Below are 15,421 nucleotides of genomic sequence, written 5' to 3' on the forward strand. Positions count from 1 at the left end.
CTTTTGTTATGCAACTGTATTATTACTATATTTGTGCTACTATAAATGTAGCTATAGTAATTTGCCCAATCCCCTCGCCTACCTCGACTACGTTCCTTTAGCAGAGAAACGTTACGAGATCATTATAACTATTTGCACCTAAATGGACCTGCAACAAGCACCGTTCTATTCTTCTTTAAGTATGAGCAATCCATTGTGCATAGTTGGATAAGGTATTAAGGATAAAGGCGGATGTTAACGAGAGAAATTTAATTATTTCATCGACTCGTTAACGATACAAATATCCTTGAAACTTTTGCATAAGAGAAAAGCGATATTAAGAGCACGGATGCTAATTAGACGCAGTTAAGTCGCAAGAGAATTAACCGTTTCGCCGGTTTATTGGTCTTCAACTGTAGAAACGTTCCCCGAGCTTCTAGAGCAGAAAAGAAAATCGGTTAGGAGTGCGTCGGAAACCGCGCGCGCTCGGTTATACGCCAGCGGCGGGAAATTTTTCAACTCTTAATTACGCGTGAAAATATTATCCTTACGCAGAAGAACCGACGGACGATGATTTCTTTCATATTCAAAAATCCGTTTACGATCCACGCGCGATGCTCAAACACTGTAAAGACCATTTTAATTGCCTACTTTCTATGTCAATATGACCCATTAGACGGGACGATTACAGTAAGTGGATCGAGCTGTAACCATGTACCGAGTGAAAATGGAAAAAAGCGGCAGAGAAAGGTTTTGTGTAATTTATTGAAATCTTATTATCGTACGGTGTAACTGTTTTCCCAAGTGCATCGGCGCACTTGCACTTTTTCTTAAATGGAACTTTCCGATCTCGACAACGAGAATAGACAACGCGTTCGAAAGTAATTAATATTCGGGAGACACGACGGGGCAGATATTAAATTGATTTAAACTTGAGAGAATGACCATCCAAACGAAACGTTGGCGGAAGCTTATGACGGTATCTATATGTCCTGTACGCAAATATTTGCGTGGGTGGAACGCTTTGAAGACGACCAAAAGGATTCGAAATCGACGAATTTGCACTCGATGTACATAAAATCTGTCGATTTTTATTTTACTGCGAGTGAAAAAGGTACTCAGTGGTATTTATTAATTTTTAATAATTTCAAGAGCGCTGTATCTATCAACGAACTCGAGATTACGTGAAACGACATACATTAACCTGGCCAGGAATTATAAAATAAGGAAAATGGGATTTACGAACGCCGAGAAAGTAGATACGATTATTATTTTTATTACGGTGAATGTCACAGGAATGCAGCATTTTTTCACGGAAAGGACTCTCGAGGAACAGGAAGTTCCACATCTAAAATTAGCGCGAGAAGATAAATTTCTGTTCGTGTACTTTCATTATACGATCGAAATTATTATTCTTAAAGCGTCTGCAACATCGAGACTTTCTTAATTAGCGTCTCAAGATAGTACACGCGCGTCGATACTTACTTTTTCCACGGAATTATATTTACCGTGGAATAAAACTAATTTCGTTTAAAAAAAAATCGATGCGTCGGACTGCGAATTGCTTGCATTCTCCGTTCGCGATCCGTACAGACGTTTAATTAGCATAATTAAACAGCGCGTGTACACTTTCACCGCGACACCCGCAACTTTTCCCTTCGCGACGCAGAGGAATCGAGAAATTGACGGTTGTTACGACCGTTGTACGTCTTCCTGATTCATGCGAGTACGCGTCCGGAAATCGAGCTCCTCATTTTAGTCCGTTTCCGTGAGTCGTGCAATTGTTAGAACAGAATCGGTAGGGTCAGCCAAACGTCGAAGCAAACACGAGTGCAATTTTTATAGAAATCGAAATGTCGAACGAAAGATGAACCACAGAAATTCTGAATAATAGAAAGAAATATTCGTGAAGATGAACAAATAAAAATTTCTGGAAACTGTAACATCCTTTAGGTATACAGGGTGTTCGACCATCCCTGGGAAAAATTTTAATGGGGCATTCTAGAGGCCAAAATAAGGGTTCGATAAAAAGTTATTAACGTTTAAAATTCCGCCAGTACTGAATTTTTTTCTCGAAAATGCGCAAGATTTCGGGGGTATGCCTATTCATAAAAAATGATCGCAATTGACCCCCTCAGCTAACAATATTTTTTTCAGAACGATTTGAAATTTTTTATTTTTCGTCGAAAAATTTAGGCACCTAATTAGATTTTCGGTAAGGAATTTTTTTCTCGAAAGAGCGTAGGATTTCGGGGGTATGTATAATGACCAAAAATGATTGTAATTGACCCCCACAGTTAACAATATTTTTTTCAGAACGATTTGAAATATTTTAATTTCGTCGAAAAATTTCACACCTTCTCGAATTTTTTTCTAAAAAGTGGGTAGGATTTCGGGGGTATGTGTATTCACCAAAAATGATTGTAATTGACCCCCACAACCGAAAATAATTTTTCCAGAACGATTTGAAATTGTTGAATTTAATTGTTAATAACCTCTAAAATCCCCTATTAAAATTTTTCCCAAAAGTGGCCGAACACCCTGTATATTTTTATAAATGTAAATTTATTAATCTGGGTATGAATAAATTCGTCGAAGAAAGAAGGTCTGATTTAATGAGTCGACGTTGCAGCTATGGTCGGTTTCTCGAATGGGAGTTTCTAAATGGCGGGCTGCTAGGCGTTAATGTTTGATCAATGCGTCGCGTTGCCTGCAAACTCGGTGCACGAAACTTAGTTCGAGTTTGATAAATCAAAGACACAGTTTGGCAAAGGTGAACCGGTGCGAGAGATTACGAGTGCAATCAACTTCCAAGACAGGATTCCCAAAGTTCTGTTCGTCGGGACCGAGCATAGTAATTCGCGCGTAAGCCATCACCGTAGGTCGACCGTACGACCATCAATGAACTATGCATTTATAAATCGTCGATCGACGGTGACTGTCATTGTTGACGTTCGAATATTAACGACTCCTACGTCTGGAGCGATGATTAATGGCGGACTGTTTTTTTTTTCGAAGCAATAATTCTCGTTTGCTACGAATTAATCATTGGACTTTCCAGAGCAGTGTTCTTATTCGCGATACTCCATGTTTTCGGTCGAACATTCGACGACACGGATGTGCAAGCATTAATTTAATTTTAGTAATGTTAAATATACATATTAAATATTTTCTGAGATGATAGTTTTATATATTTGTATCCACTTGTAAGATTGCAGACCTTTTTAAAAATAGAGACAGTTTTCTATTAGAGTGGCCAATCTCTGGAATCGGGTGCAGGTTTATCGCAAAAGGTACACCTGTGAAATGCTCTCACCGATCATTCCCTCAATTTCTCTAACAAAAATGCGATGCTTTCAGGGCGAGAAGAAGAAAGAGGCTCGTTTGACGGACAGTATCACCTGGATAAAAGGTACCTGGAATTGTCTCGAGTATACCGGTTCTTTGGAGGGGGGCAGGGGCCCAATCGAAGGAGAGGCTTTCTCCTGGATCACGGTCCGTCGGTCCTCCTTTGCACCGTGGCTGTCCGTTCTTTGGAGGGGATATCTATATAGGCTGTCCATTCCGGGTAAGCCCCTTCAAACTGTCCGCGATCCTAAGCCAGTGCGCGACATAACGAATTTTACTGGATCTATCGGTCATCGCGATCCAACCGGTGTGCCCTCCGAGACGGGGTGCCCGAAACAACGGAAACATAAGGGGTGTTCGGGTCACGAGGACATGGCTAGTTGGTGGTGCGATGTGAGAGAGTGCAACACGCAACAGTAGCGAACGAAATTTTTATTTTCGAAGCCCCTGGACACACGGGGGTCGAACAAGGATTCTTACGGGACGACCAGTGATAACTGGGGGAACGCTCTGCACCATGGTGAGTGGATTAATCGATCATCTATCGAGTGCATATATACACACGTCTTTGAATAGATATTTTTACGTGAATTTTAATAGCTAAATTGTATTTCATAAATTTGCATTGTAGAATTTTCTATTGGGATTGATCCTGTTCAAGATTCGATGAATATTTCATGGAATAATTTGCTGATTGTTGGGTACTTAATTTAGTTACTAAATATTAATAACCAATTTGGATATTCTGGTAACATCGATGAAGGTTCAGTGTTAGTTCGCTTTATTTTATACAGAGTATTCGACCACCACTGGGAAAAATTTTAATGGGGGATTCTAGAGGCCAAAATATATTACGAAAATCTAAAATATCAGTTTGTTGATTGAGGCTTTGCTAAAAAGTTATTAAAAAATTTCAAATCGTTCTGGAAAAATTATTTTTGGTTGCGGGGGTCAATTACAAACATTTTTGGTGAATAGACATACCCCCGAAATCCTACCCATTTTGTAGAAAAAAATTCGAGAAGCTGTGAAATTTTTCGACGGGAAAAAAAATTTCAAATCGTTTTGGAAAAATTATATTTAGTTACAGGGGTCAATTACAATCATTTTTGGTCAATAGACATACCCTCGAAATCCTAACCAGTTTCGAGAAAAAAATTCGAGAAGCTGTGAAATTTTTCGACAAAATTAAAAAATTTCAAATCGTTCTGGAAAAATTATTTTTGGTTGTGAGGGTCAATTACAAACATTTTTGGTGAATAGACATACCCCCGAAATCCTACCCATTTTGTAGAAAAAAATTCGAGAAGCTGTGAAATTTTTCGACGGGAAAAAAAATTTCAAATCGTTTTGGAAAAATTATATTTAGTTACAGGGGTCAATTACAATCATTTTTAGTCATTAGACATACTCCCGAAATCCTAACCAGTTTCGAGAAAAAAATTCGAGAAGCTGTGAAATTTTTCGACAAAATTAAAAAATTTCAAATCATTCTGGAAAAATTATTTTTGGTTGTGAGGGTCAATTACAAACATTTTTGGTGAATAGACATACCCCCGAAATCCTACCCATTTTGTAGAAAAAAATTCGAGAAGCTGTGAAATTTTTCGACGGGAAAAAAAATTTCAAATCGTTTTGGAAAAATTATATTTAGTTACAGGGGTCAATTACAATCATTTTTGGTCAATAGACATACCCTCGAAATCCTAACCAGTTTCGAGAAAAAAATTCGAGAAGCTGTGAAATTTTTCGACAAAATTAAAAAATTTCAAATCATTCTGGAAAAATTATTTTTGGTTGCGGGGGTCAATTACAAACATTTTTGGTGAATAGACATACCCCCGAAATCCTACCCACTTTCTAGAAAAAAATTCAGTACGGGCGGAACTTTAAACGTTAATAACTTTTTAACGAAGCCTCCATCAACAAATTGCTATACTTGATTTTCGTCTTATTTTGGCCTCTAGAATCTTCCATTAAAATTTTTCCCCTGTATAATATCATCTATCGAATTTGTTAATTTAGTTAATTTAAGTAGATAATTTATGGAAAGTACACTATCAATTTTCACAAAGTTGTTGGCCAGTAGATTTCCAAACTTGAAGGGATCGCTCGTTGTTCTTACATTTATTGAATAATCAAAGTTTATTGGTTGAAACACAGTATTCCATAACCGCGTAAGAATTTCCCGGATATTGCCTTTCGATTCCGGTTGCGCGCTTTCTATTGCTGACTTTATTAGTAGATCGAGCATTGACTTACACCCACGCGCAAAGAACGAGGGAACTAAATTGTGGAAAGTAGCGTTCTTTGTCGCAGTTGATCCTCCAGCATCGATAAAAAAGGATACAGTCCAACGCTTTGCTAGTTAATGGCACGTTATTATTATTAATTTTAACAAAAGTCTCGTAATATTTGAAAATGTGTAGCACAGAATTTCAGAATTCGTATAACTCCGTACTGTTATAATTAAATTCACTTTACTTGGTAGTTTCTAATCCTCCGATAAATTTTCGAACTTTCCTCGCTCACAGCACCTTGACCATAAACGTTGACTGTTTAATTACTTTGACTATGACTCGACTATAATCGCGCCTCGGAATTTATTATCATTATCGCCTTTACGAAAATTTAGATTGCATTTGCAGTACAACAAATCCACAGTCGTGATGTTAACAAATGTAAAAATAACATTGTAGTACACCTTGTTTCTTCGAGACTTCGTCAGCTTCCAAGTTTTCCAATTAAATGCACATAAGCTTACAAACTTTCGGGATCGTTGGGGATATTAAGTTTTTCCAAGGAAGAACATAAATGTCTTCCAGAAAGCCCAGAGTATCCTGGCAAGCAACATTTACTATTCCATTATCCTTCTGTACCTAAATTTTTCTAATTAAAAGACCGATTATTTTTCTTCTTTAACATTGGAGAAAACGTCCATCGAATTTACTACGAATATTCGTAGCTGGATGGCTGCCATTTAAACATAAAATAGTTCGATTAGCTGATTTGGAATGAACTGGAAATCTTTGTCACGTTTCCAAAAAATGAATCAGAGGAACCGGTGGATTATTTTTTGAGAGTATTTTATCAAAAATTTAATCTTTATTTAATGTTCGGCTAGAAACTGTCGTCTGTAGAGAAAAATGAGACAACGTACCAACTGTAGCGTATTCCAAACGAGGCTGCATAATTTTTCTCGCATAAATCGAATCCTTGGACCATCGTACAAAAGAGTTATGGTAATACGATCGTAAACTAAACAGTTCGCGAGATATTTCGATTTTCTCGGTAATACGTGCCATTAAGCATTTTCTTATCTCCGCGACCTTATTTACACCTACTATCACGATCATGGTAGTATCAAGTAAGTCGAAACATTTCGTAAACCGTTTAGTTTACGATCGTATAACCATAATTTATACATGAGACAAATTATGCATACTTAATTTTGCCCTCTATCTCGAATAATTTTAAATACATTATTATTTTTGTAAAAGTTTTTGCACGATCACGAGACCCACGTTCTGATATTATGAAAATATTGCCAACTATTTTTATACGGTTCGTAGAAACATTTGTTCGATTTTGTTATTCGAGAACGATCGTGTTGAGGCTGGAGGATAGCGCTGTGGACAAAATCGAAGCTAGAACTCTGCTATTTCGCCGGCGGGAAGGAAATGGGGGTCAGTGTGTAAACAGCTTCGCTCCTTATGTCGCAATTCGAGAGGTCGCCGACCGTCTTCCTCTTTCGATCGCGTTGCCAGAGCTTCTTTCCTTTTTTTCTTTTTTTATTCCCCAGGGAAAATTGGATCGCACCCAAATCCACGCTATTCTTCCGCGACACGAGTATGCATGTATTTTGGAACACGAGTATCTCCCGAAAAGGAGTGATTACTATTTCTATTTCTGGGTCATCGAAACATTTCTTGTAAAATTTTTTTTAATATCGTACCACATACTATATAATCAAACACTTCACGTTTCTAGTTTTTTTATAATTTTGGAGAATTCCTTTTACAAAACACAAGAGGGAGCCAAAAGTGTGCTTCGATTTTAACAATCTTTTATGGAATGATAAAATATACGTTCCTAAATAAATAGTTAATCTGGTCATAGAACTTTGAATATCTTCGAAACAACCAAGTATCTAAAGCTTACGTTTCACAAATATCGTTCGAAGTGTATATTCTATCGTCCTAAAAAAGATCGATTGTTGTAAGCAACACCCCTTGCACGAAATCTTGGAAAGGCTCCAAGAGGAAAACAAAGGAAGGAGTGGGAACCAGGAACAACTCTTTGTTGCCCGCTAATTGCATCGTCGCGCGAATTGTGCACGCGGCGCGACCGTATCCTTAAAGGACGAAGTCTCGCCTCGTTGACTGTGGCGACAACGATCGCGATAATTAACGGCCAGTGCAAGAAACACGGACATTTCTACCAATTTTCAACCCAATTTTCTAGCTTGGTGCTTCGAGTACCCATAGTCGCACCGTACCTCGATTCTTGCACGAATTTTCAACCCAATTCTTGCAACTATCGAGTCTCGACTGTATTTTATCGATTTTTTTATTGAAATAGACATCTATGATTTCAAGACACTCATACTTTTAACCCCATTTTCTATATTGGAGCTTGGAGTATCCATAGTTGCATTGTACCTCGATTCTTGCACTAATTTTCGACCCACTTGTTGCAACTATCGAGTCTCGTCTGTATTTTATCGATTTTTTTATTGAAATAGACATCTATGATTCCAAGACACTCGTACTTTTACCCCCATTCTCTATATTGGAGCTTGGAGTATTCGTAGTTGCACTGTACCTCGATTCTTGCACGAATTTTCGACCCAATTCTTGCAACTATCGAGTCTCGTCTGTATTTTATCGATTTTTTTATTGAGATAGACATCTATGATTTCAAGACACTCGTACTTTTAACCCCATTTTTTAGATTGGAGCTTGAAGTATTCGTAGTTGCACCGTACCTCGATTCTTGCACGAATTTTCAACCCAATTCTTGCAACTATCGAGTCTCGACTGTATTTTATCGATTTTTTTATTGAAATAGACATCTATGATTCCAAGACACTCGTACTTTTACCCCCATTCTCTATATTGGAGCTTGGAGTATCCATAGTTGCATTGTACCTCGATTCTTGCACGAATTTTCAACCCAATTCTTGCAATTATCGAGTCTCGTCTGTATTTTATCGATTTTTTTATTGAAATAGACATCTATGATACCAAGACACTCGTACTTTTACCCCCATTCTGTATATTGGAGCTTGGAGTATCCATAGTCGCACCGTACCTCGATTCTTGCACGAATTTTCAATCCAATTCTTGCAACTATCGAGTCTCCCCTGTATTTTATCGATTTTTTTTTAAATAGACATCTATGATTCCAAGACACTCGTATTATTAACCCCATTTTTTAGATTGAAGCTTGAAGTATTCGTAGTTGCACCGTACCTCGATTCTTGCACGAATTTTCGACCCAATTCTTGCAACTATCGAGTCTCGTCTATATTTTATCGATTTTTTTTTAAATAGACATCTATGATTCCAAGACACTCGTATTATTAACCCCATTTTTTAGATTGAAGCTTGAAGTATTCGTAGTTGCACCGTACCTCGATTCTTGCACGAATTTTCGACCCAGTTCTTGCAACTATCGTGTCTCGTCTGTATTTTATCGATTTTTTTATTGAAATAGACATCTATGATTCCAAGACACTCGTATTATTAACCCCATTTTTTAGATTGAAGCTTGAAGTATTCGTAGTTGCACTGTACCTCGATTCTTGCACGAATTTTCGACCCAATTCTTGCAACTATCGAGTCTCGTCTGTATTTTATCGATTTTTTTATTGAAATAGACATCTATGATTCCAAGACACTCGTATTATTAACCCCATTTTTTAGATTGGAGCTTGAAGTATTCGTAGTTGCACCGTACCTCGATTCTTGCACGAATTTTCGACCCACTAGTTGCGACTATCGGGTCTCGACTGCATTTTATCGATTTTTTTATTGAAATAGACATCTATGATTCCAAGACACTGGTATTATTAACCCCATTTTTTAGATTGAAGCTTGAAGTATTCGTAGTTGCACCGTACCTCGATTCTTGCACGAATCTTCGACCCACTTGTTACGACTATCGGGTCTCGACTGTATTTTATCGATTTTTTTATTGAAATAGACATCTATGATTCCAAGACACTCGTATTATTAACCCCATTTTTTAGATTGAAGCTTGAAGTATTCGTAGTTACACCGTACCTCGATTTTTGCACGAATTTTCGACCCAATTCTTGCAACTATCGAGTCTCGTCTATATTTTATCGATTTTTTTTTAAATAGACATCTGTAACTCCATGACACTCGTACTTTCAACCCCCCATTTCTTGCAAGTATCGAGGCTGCACAATATTTTAGTCTTCCAGTGGAAATATTTATCTATAATTCCACGAATCCTGATGCTCACGAATATCGGAAATAGTACAATTGTATACCATAGGATTCTCTCCACGAACGGGTAGAAAACGTCGAGGAAGACGTGATTTCGTTAGGCAACTAGAAATTGGCAGCTTTCGCGCGAAACGGAAAGACAGAAGGAAAGGAAAAGCACGCCTGGGCAGGAATAGATTGGATCTATCGTTCGCCGTTCATAGAAACGACTTAATAGACAATGAAGATTTGCGGCCGCGATAAACCGAACCGCAGGAATCCCTTTTCGGCGTCCTCGTTGCTCCTTTGTTAAAAGTTCGTCCGGCGAATTCGTCGTAATTACACACGCCGCAAACTCTATACGCGATTACGTAACCGCGGTCGTTATTACAATATCCGTACCGTTTCTGTGGAAAGTATTACAATAGAACGCGTAAATGGTCGGCGGATAAAACGATTTTACGCGAAACTCCGGATTCCTCGAGCCTAAAACGCACGAAACGCGTGCGACCATTTTGTTTCGACCACCGACGACGTTTATTCGGTAACCATTCACGGTTCGAGCTGATTTAACTTCCTTTCTCTTCGTTTGGAATGCATCAAAACGTTTGTCAGTTTCTAAGGAAACATTCTGACGCGCTCAAACGGTCGCCATTAACGTACGAACACGTGACTTTGCACACTTTCGACGTTAACACGATTATTTAGTGGCGAAAGTAATCGCGAGGTTTATGTTTATTGGAAGTCGAGATTCTCCTACGTCGATGTTTTTCAAGTTGCATGTATAGTCAGCTTTGGAATTTTAATAATTTTCTTATAAGTAAATCTTTTAAACGAAAACACACACGGAAAATTACAAATGTATAACAGAAATCTGTTCGGAGGTGACTGACAAATTTATATCTTTATACAGGGTGTTCGGCCACCCCTGGGAAAAATTTTAATAGAGGATTCTAGAGGTCAAAATAAGACGAAAATCAAGAATACCAATTTCTTGATGGAGGCTCCGTTAAAAAGTTATTAACAATTAAATTCAAAAATTTCAAATCGTTTTGGAAAAATTATTTTTAGTTGCAGGGGTCAATTACAATTATTTTTGGTGAATACACATACTTCCGAAATCCTACCCACTTTCGAGAAAAAAATTCGAGTAAGTGTTGAAAGTTTTGGGTGAAAAAAAAGATTTTCGAATCGTCTTGGAAAAATTATTTTTAGTTGCAGGGATCAATTGCAAGCATTTTTGGTCAACAGACATACCCCCGAAATCCTACTCAGTTTCGAGAAAAAAATTCCTTACCGAAAATATAATTTCTGGCCAGAAATGTCTGCCCGAATTTTCATGGGAATCTTAAAAACGTCATAACTTCTGAACGGATTGGACGATTTTAATGTTTAAAAAAGCAAACTACGCGTATTTTGATGGAGAATATGCACAAATTGCAAAAATATTCGAAAAGTTGCTCCTTGATCCCGTAAAATGAGAAAACCCCCATAAAAATGGTCCAATTTTCAGTCATAACTCCTACAATTGTGAATATATTTCAATGAAACTTTTTTCTGAAGTAGAGCTCATGGGTACCTACAGAAAAGTATTAGACAACTTTTCTGTAGGGCGTCAAACAAAATTACTAAAAATGAAAAAGGAATTTTTAAGAAAAATTGACAGGGGGTAGGTGCCTAAATTTTTCAACAACAAAAAAATTTTTAATTAATTCTGAAAAAATTATTTTCGATTGCGGAGGTCAATTACAATCATTTTTAGTGAATAGACATACCCCCGAAATCCTACCCACTTTCTAGAAAAAAATTCGAGAAGGTGTGAAATTTTTCGATGGAAAAAAAAAATTTCAAATCGTTTTGGAAAAATTATTTTCGATTGCAGGTGTCAATTACAATCATTTTTGGTCATTACACATACCCCCGAAATCCTGCGCATTTTCGAGAAAAAAATTCGAGAAGGTGTGAAATTTTTCGATGGAAAAAAAAAATTTCAAATCGTTTTGGAAAAATTATTTTCGATTGCAGGTGTCAATTACAATCATTTTTGGTAAATAGATATACCCCCGAAATCCTGCGCATTTTCGAGAAAAAAATTCAGTACGGGCGGAACTTTAAACGTTAATAACTTTGCAACAGAGCCTCCATCAAGAATACCAATTTGTTGATAGAGGCTTCGTTAAAAAGTTATTAACAATTAAATTCAAAAATTTCAAATCGTTCTGGAAAAATTATTTTTCTCTAGAGGGGTCAATTACAATCATTTTTGGTCAATAGACATACCCTCGAAATCCTACTCAGTTTCGAGAAAAAAATTCGAGTAGGTAGACAAATTTTTCATAAAAATTGAAAGGTTTCAAATCGTCTTGGAAAAATTATTTTTAGTTGGAGGGGCCAATTGCAATCATTTTTGGTGAATAGATATACCCTCGAAATCCTACCCAGTTTCGAGAAAAAAATTCGAGAAGGTGTGAAATTTTTCGACAAAATTAAAAAATTTCAAATCGTTCTGGAAAAATTATTTTCGATTGCAGGGGTCAATTTCAATCATTTTTGGTGAATAGACCTACCCCCGAAATCCTACCCATTTTCTAGAAAAAAATTCAGTACAGGCGGAACTTCAAATGTTAATAACTTTTTAATAAAGCCTCAGTCAAGAAATTGATATTCTTGATTTTCGTTTTATTTTGGCCTCTAGAATCCCCTATTAAAATTTTTCCCAGGGGTGGTCGAACACCCTGTATATTATATTTATATCTTTGAACGACTGTTTTAACTTGTTTGTTTTACGAAGATAATCGAAAGCAACGCGGTGTAAATGGTATTTGGACCACGGAAAACGAACGTGTCACGGTTTCGTAGGGGGATCGCAGGTGGTCCAGACGGCGTTCGAAAAGTTCGAAGGCGAAAGTGGATAAACACGAGGCCACGAAAAGAAAGTCCCCTCGCCGGACGCGTTAAGTGGAACGATACGAGGAGGACACGGGAATCGGGTTCGTTTCGTCGAGGAGGGAACGTGAGAAAGGAAGTTCGATCGTTCGGATTGTATTTCCCCTGATAAATGTCCTCCGCGAAAGATACGAGGCGAGTACTGCGCAGTTAAATGATAAACTCTCGATTATTGTGAAAGTCTTCCAGCAGACTACGCTGTAAAACTTGGCATCACAAAATTGTATAATTATATTGTGATCGAAACAATGGACAGAATTAGCATACGACACATAAAATATATATACGTCATAATTGCAGGTAGTTAACATCGTCTTTAGATGGTTTTCTAAGGTCACACAATTATATTATTCTATTGTGATACCAGCGACGGGGTTGCATCACGATATAAATGATAAATATCCTGCGATACGTCTTATGAATAATTCCGAATAGTAACGCGGAATGGGAATAACCAATATTATCGTGTATTTTTCTTCTCGAGTGCCGCTCGTAAACTGCAGACTGTGCAAGAGAGTTGCAAGGGAAAGAAAATCGACTCGTGGGCGTTGCTTAAGCACTGTGTGCTCGAATTTCTCAAAGTTTTTCCGACATCTTTACGCGTTTCTACGATCGAAAAACGAAACTCTTTCGCGAAGTTTCTCCGAGTTTCGCGATGGAATCGTGTGCAACGGGAACTCCGCTCAAGGTTTCCCTGCAAACTGTCGTCCAAGTATCGGGACCTTCGAAAAAAAGGAGAATCCTTGGCCAATATCGTTGCCACGTTCGCACTTCCTTCGAGATTCAATTTTCTAAACTAGGCAATTTTTCAGTAAAAGTGAATCGAGAAATCTTTTACCAGAAGATTACTAGACGGTTTTTGCACGCTTCGAGGATCTAGAATTATAGTTGCACAATGATACATTCATTGGACTACGCTTTGCTCAACTATGGTGAATGTCTGTCCATAGTTGACTGTTTCCACTTGTTTCCCACGCGATTAACCCCTTGACGTACGATTTAATTTCAAATAATTCTTCAAACGTATACTATTTCATTTTGTTTGAGGCCACGAGGAAGAATAGATTTATTTTACGAATGCCTCGGGAATAAAAAAATGTGTTAATTTTAATATGCAGGGTGTTCGGCCACCCTTGGGAAAAATTCAAAAAATGAATACTAATTTGTTGGTGGAGGCTTCGTTAAAAAGTTATTAACGTTTAAAGTTCCGTCGGTGCAGAATTTTTTTCTAGAAAGTGGGTAGGATTTTGGGGGTAGTTCTGTTCACCAAAAATTATTCTAATTGACCCCTGCAACCAAAAATAATTTTTCCAGAATGATTTGAAACTTTTCATTTTCGCCGAAAAATTTAGGCACCTACACCCTGTCGAGTTTTCTTAAAACTGAGTTTTTCATTTTTGATAATTTTATTTGACGCCCTACAGAAAAGTTGTCTAATACTATTTTGTAGGTATCCGTGAGCTCTACTTCAGAAAAAAGTTTCATTGAACTATTCACTATTATAGGAGTTATGGTCGTTTGAAAATTGTACCACTTGTATGGGGATTTTCGCATTTTACGGGGTCAAGGAGCAACTTTTCGAATATTTTTGCGATTTGTACATATTCTCCACCAAAATACGCGTAGTTTGCTTTTTTAAACATTAAAATCGTCCAATCCGTTCAGAAGTTATGACGTTTTAAAAATATGCATTTCAGGCCTCACATTAGATTTTCGGTAAGGAATTTTTTTCTCGAAAATGCGTAGGATTTCGGGGATATGTCTATTCACCAAAAATGATTGTAATTGACCCCCATAGCTAACAATATTTTTTTCAGAACGATTTGAAATCTTTTAATTTTGTCGAAAAATTTGTCCACCTATTAGAATTTTTTTCTCGAAAGTGCGTAGGATTTCGGGGGTATGTCTGTTCACCAAAAATGATTGTAATTGACCCCTCCAACTAAAAATAATTTTTTCAGAACGATTTGAAATTTTTTTTTTTCGTCGAAAAATTTAAGCACCTACCCCCTGTCGATTTTTCTTAAAAATTCATTTTTCATTTTTAGTAATTCTGTTTGACGCCCTACAGAAAAGTTGTCTAATACTTTTCTGTAGGTACCGATGAGCTCTACTTCAGAAAAAAGTTTCATTGAAATATATTCACAATTGTAGGAGTTATGACTGAAAATTGGACCATTTTTATGGGGTTTTTCTCATTTTACGGGGTCAAGGAGCAACTTTTCGAATATTTTTGCGATTTGTACATATTCTCCATCAAAATACGCGTAGTTTGCTTTTTTAAACATTAAAATCGTCCAATCCGTACAGAAGTTATGACGTTTTAAAGATATGCATGACATTTTAGGGAAGCATTTCTGGCCTCACATTAGATTTTCGGTAAACAATTTTTTTCTCGAAAATGCATAGGATTTCTGGGGTATGTCTACTCATAAAAAATGCTTGTAATTAACCCCTGTAACTAAATATAATTTTTTTATTATGATTTGAAATTTTTTAATTTCATCTAAAAATTTCAGTACCTCCTCGAATTTTTTTCTCGAAAGTGGGTAGGATTTCAGGGGTATGTCTATTCACCAAAAATGCTTCTAATTTACCCCTGTAACTAAATAGAATTTTTTCAGAATGATTTGAAATTTTTTAATAACTTTTTAATGAAGCCTCAGTCTAGAAATTACTATTCTTGATTTTCG

General features: G+C 37.0%; 1 protein-coding gene across 1 annotated transcript in view; it reads left to right on the top strand.

The window, feature by feature from the left end:
- The first annotated feature begins 3,736 nt into the window (after positions 1 to 3,736).
- LOC143342731 (uncharacterized) overlaps positions 3,737 to 15,421 on the top strand; it is a 32,659-nt gene continuing 20,974 nt past the window's right edge. Inside the window, exon 1 of the mRNA XM_076766911.1 lies at positions 3,737 to 3,847. Coding sequence (XP_076623026.1) covers positions 3,845 to 3,847 — 3 coding nt within the window. The 5' untranslated portion in view covers positions 3,737 to 3,844. The remainder of the gene's footprint in view (positions 3,848 to 15,421) is intronic.

This window comes from Colletes latitarsis, chromosome 6, assembly GCF_051014445.1.
Source record: "Colletes latitarsis isolate SP2378_abdomen chromosome 6, iyColLati1, whole genome shotgun sequence".
NCBI lineage: Eukaryota > Metazoa > Arthropoda > Insecta > Hymenoptera > Colletidae > Colletes > Colletes latitarsis.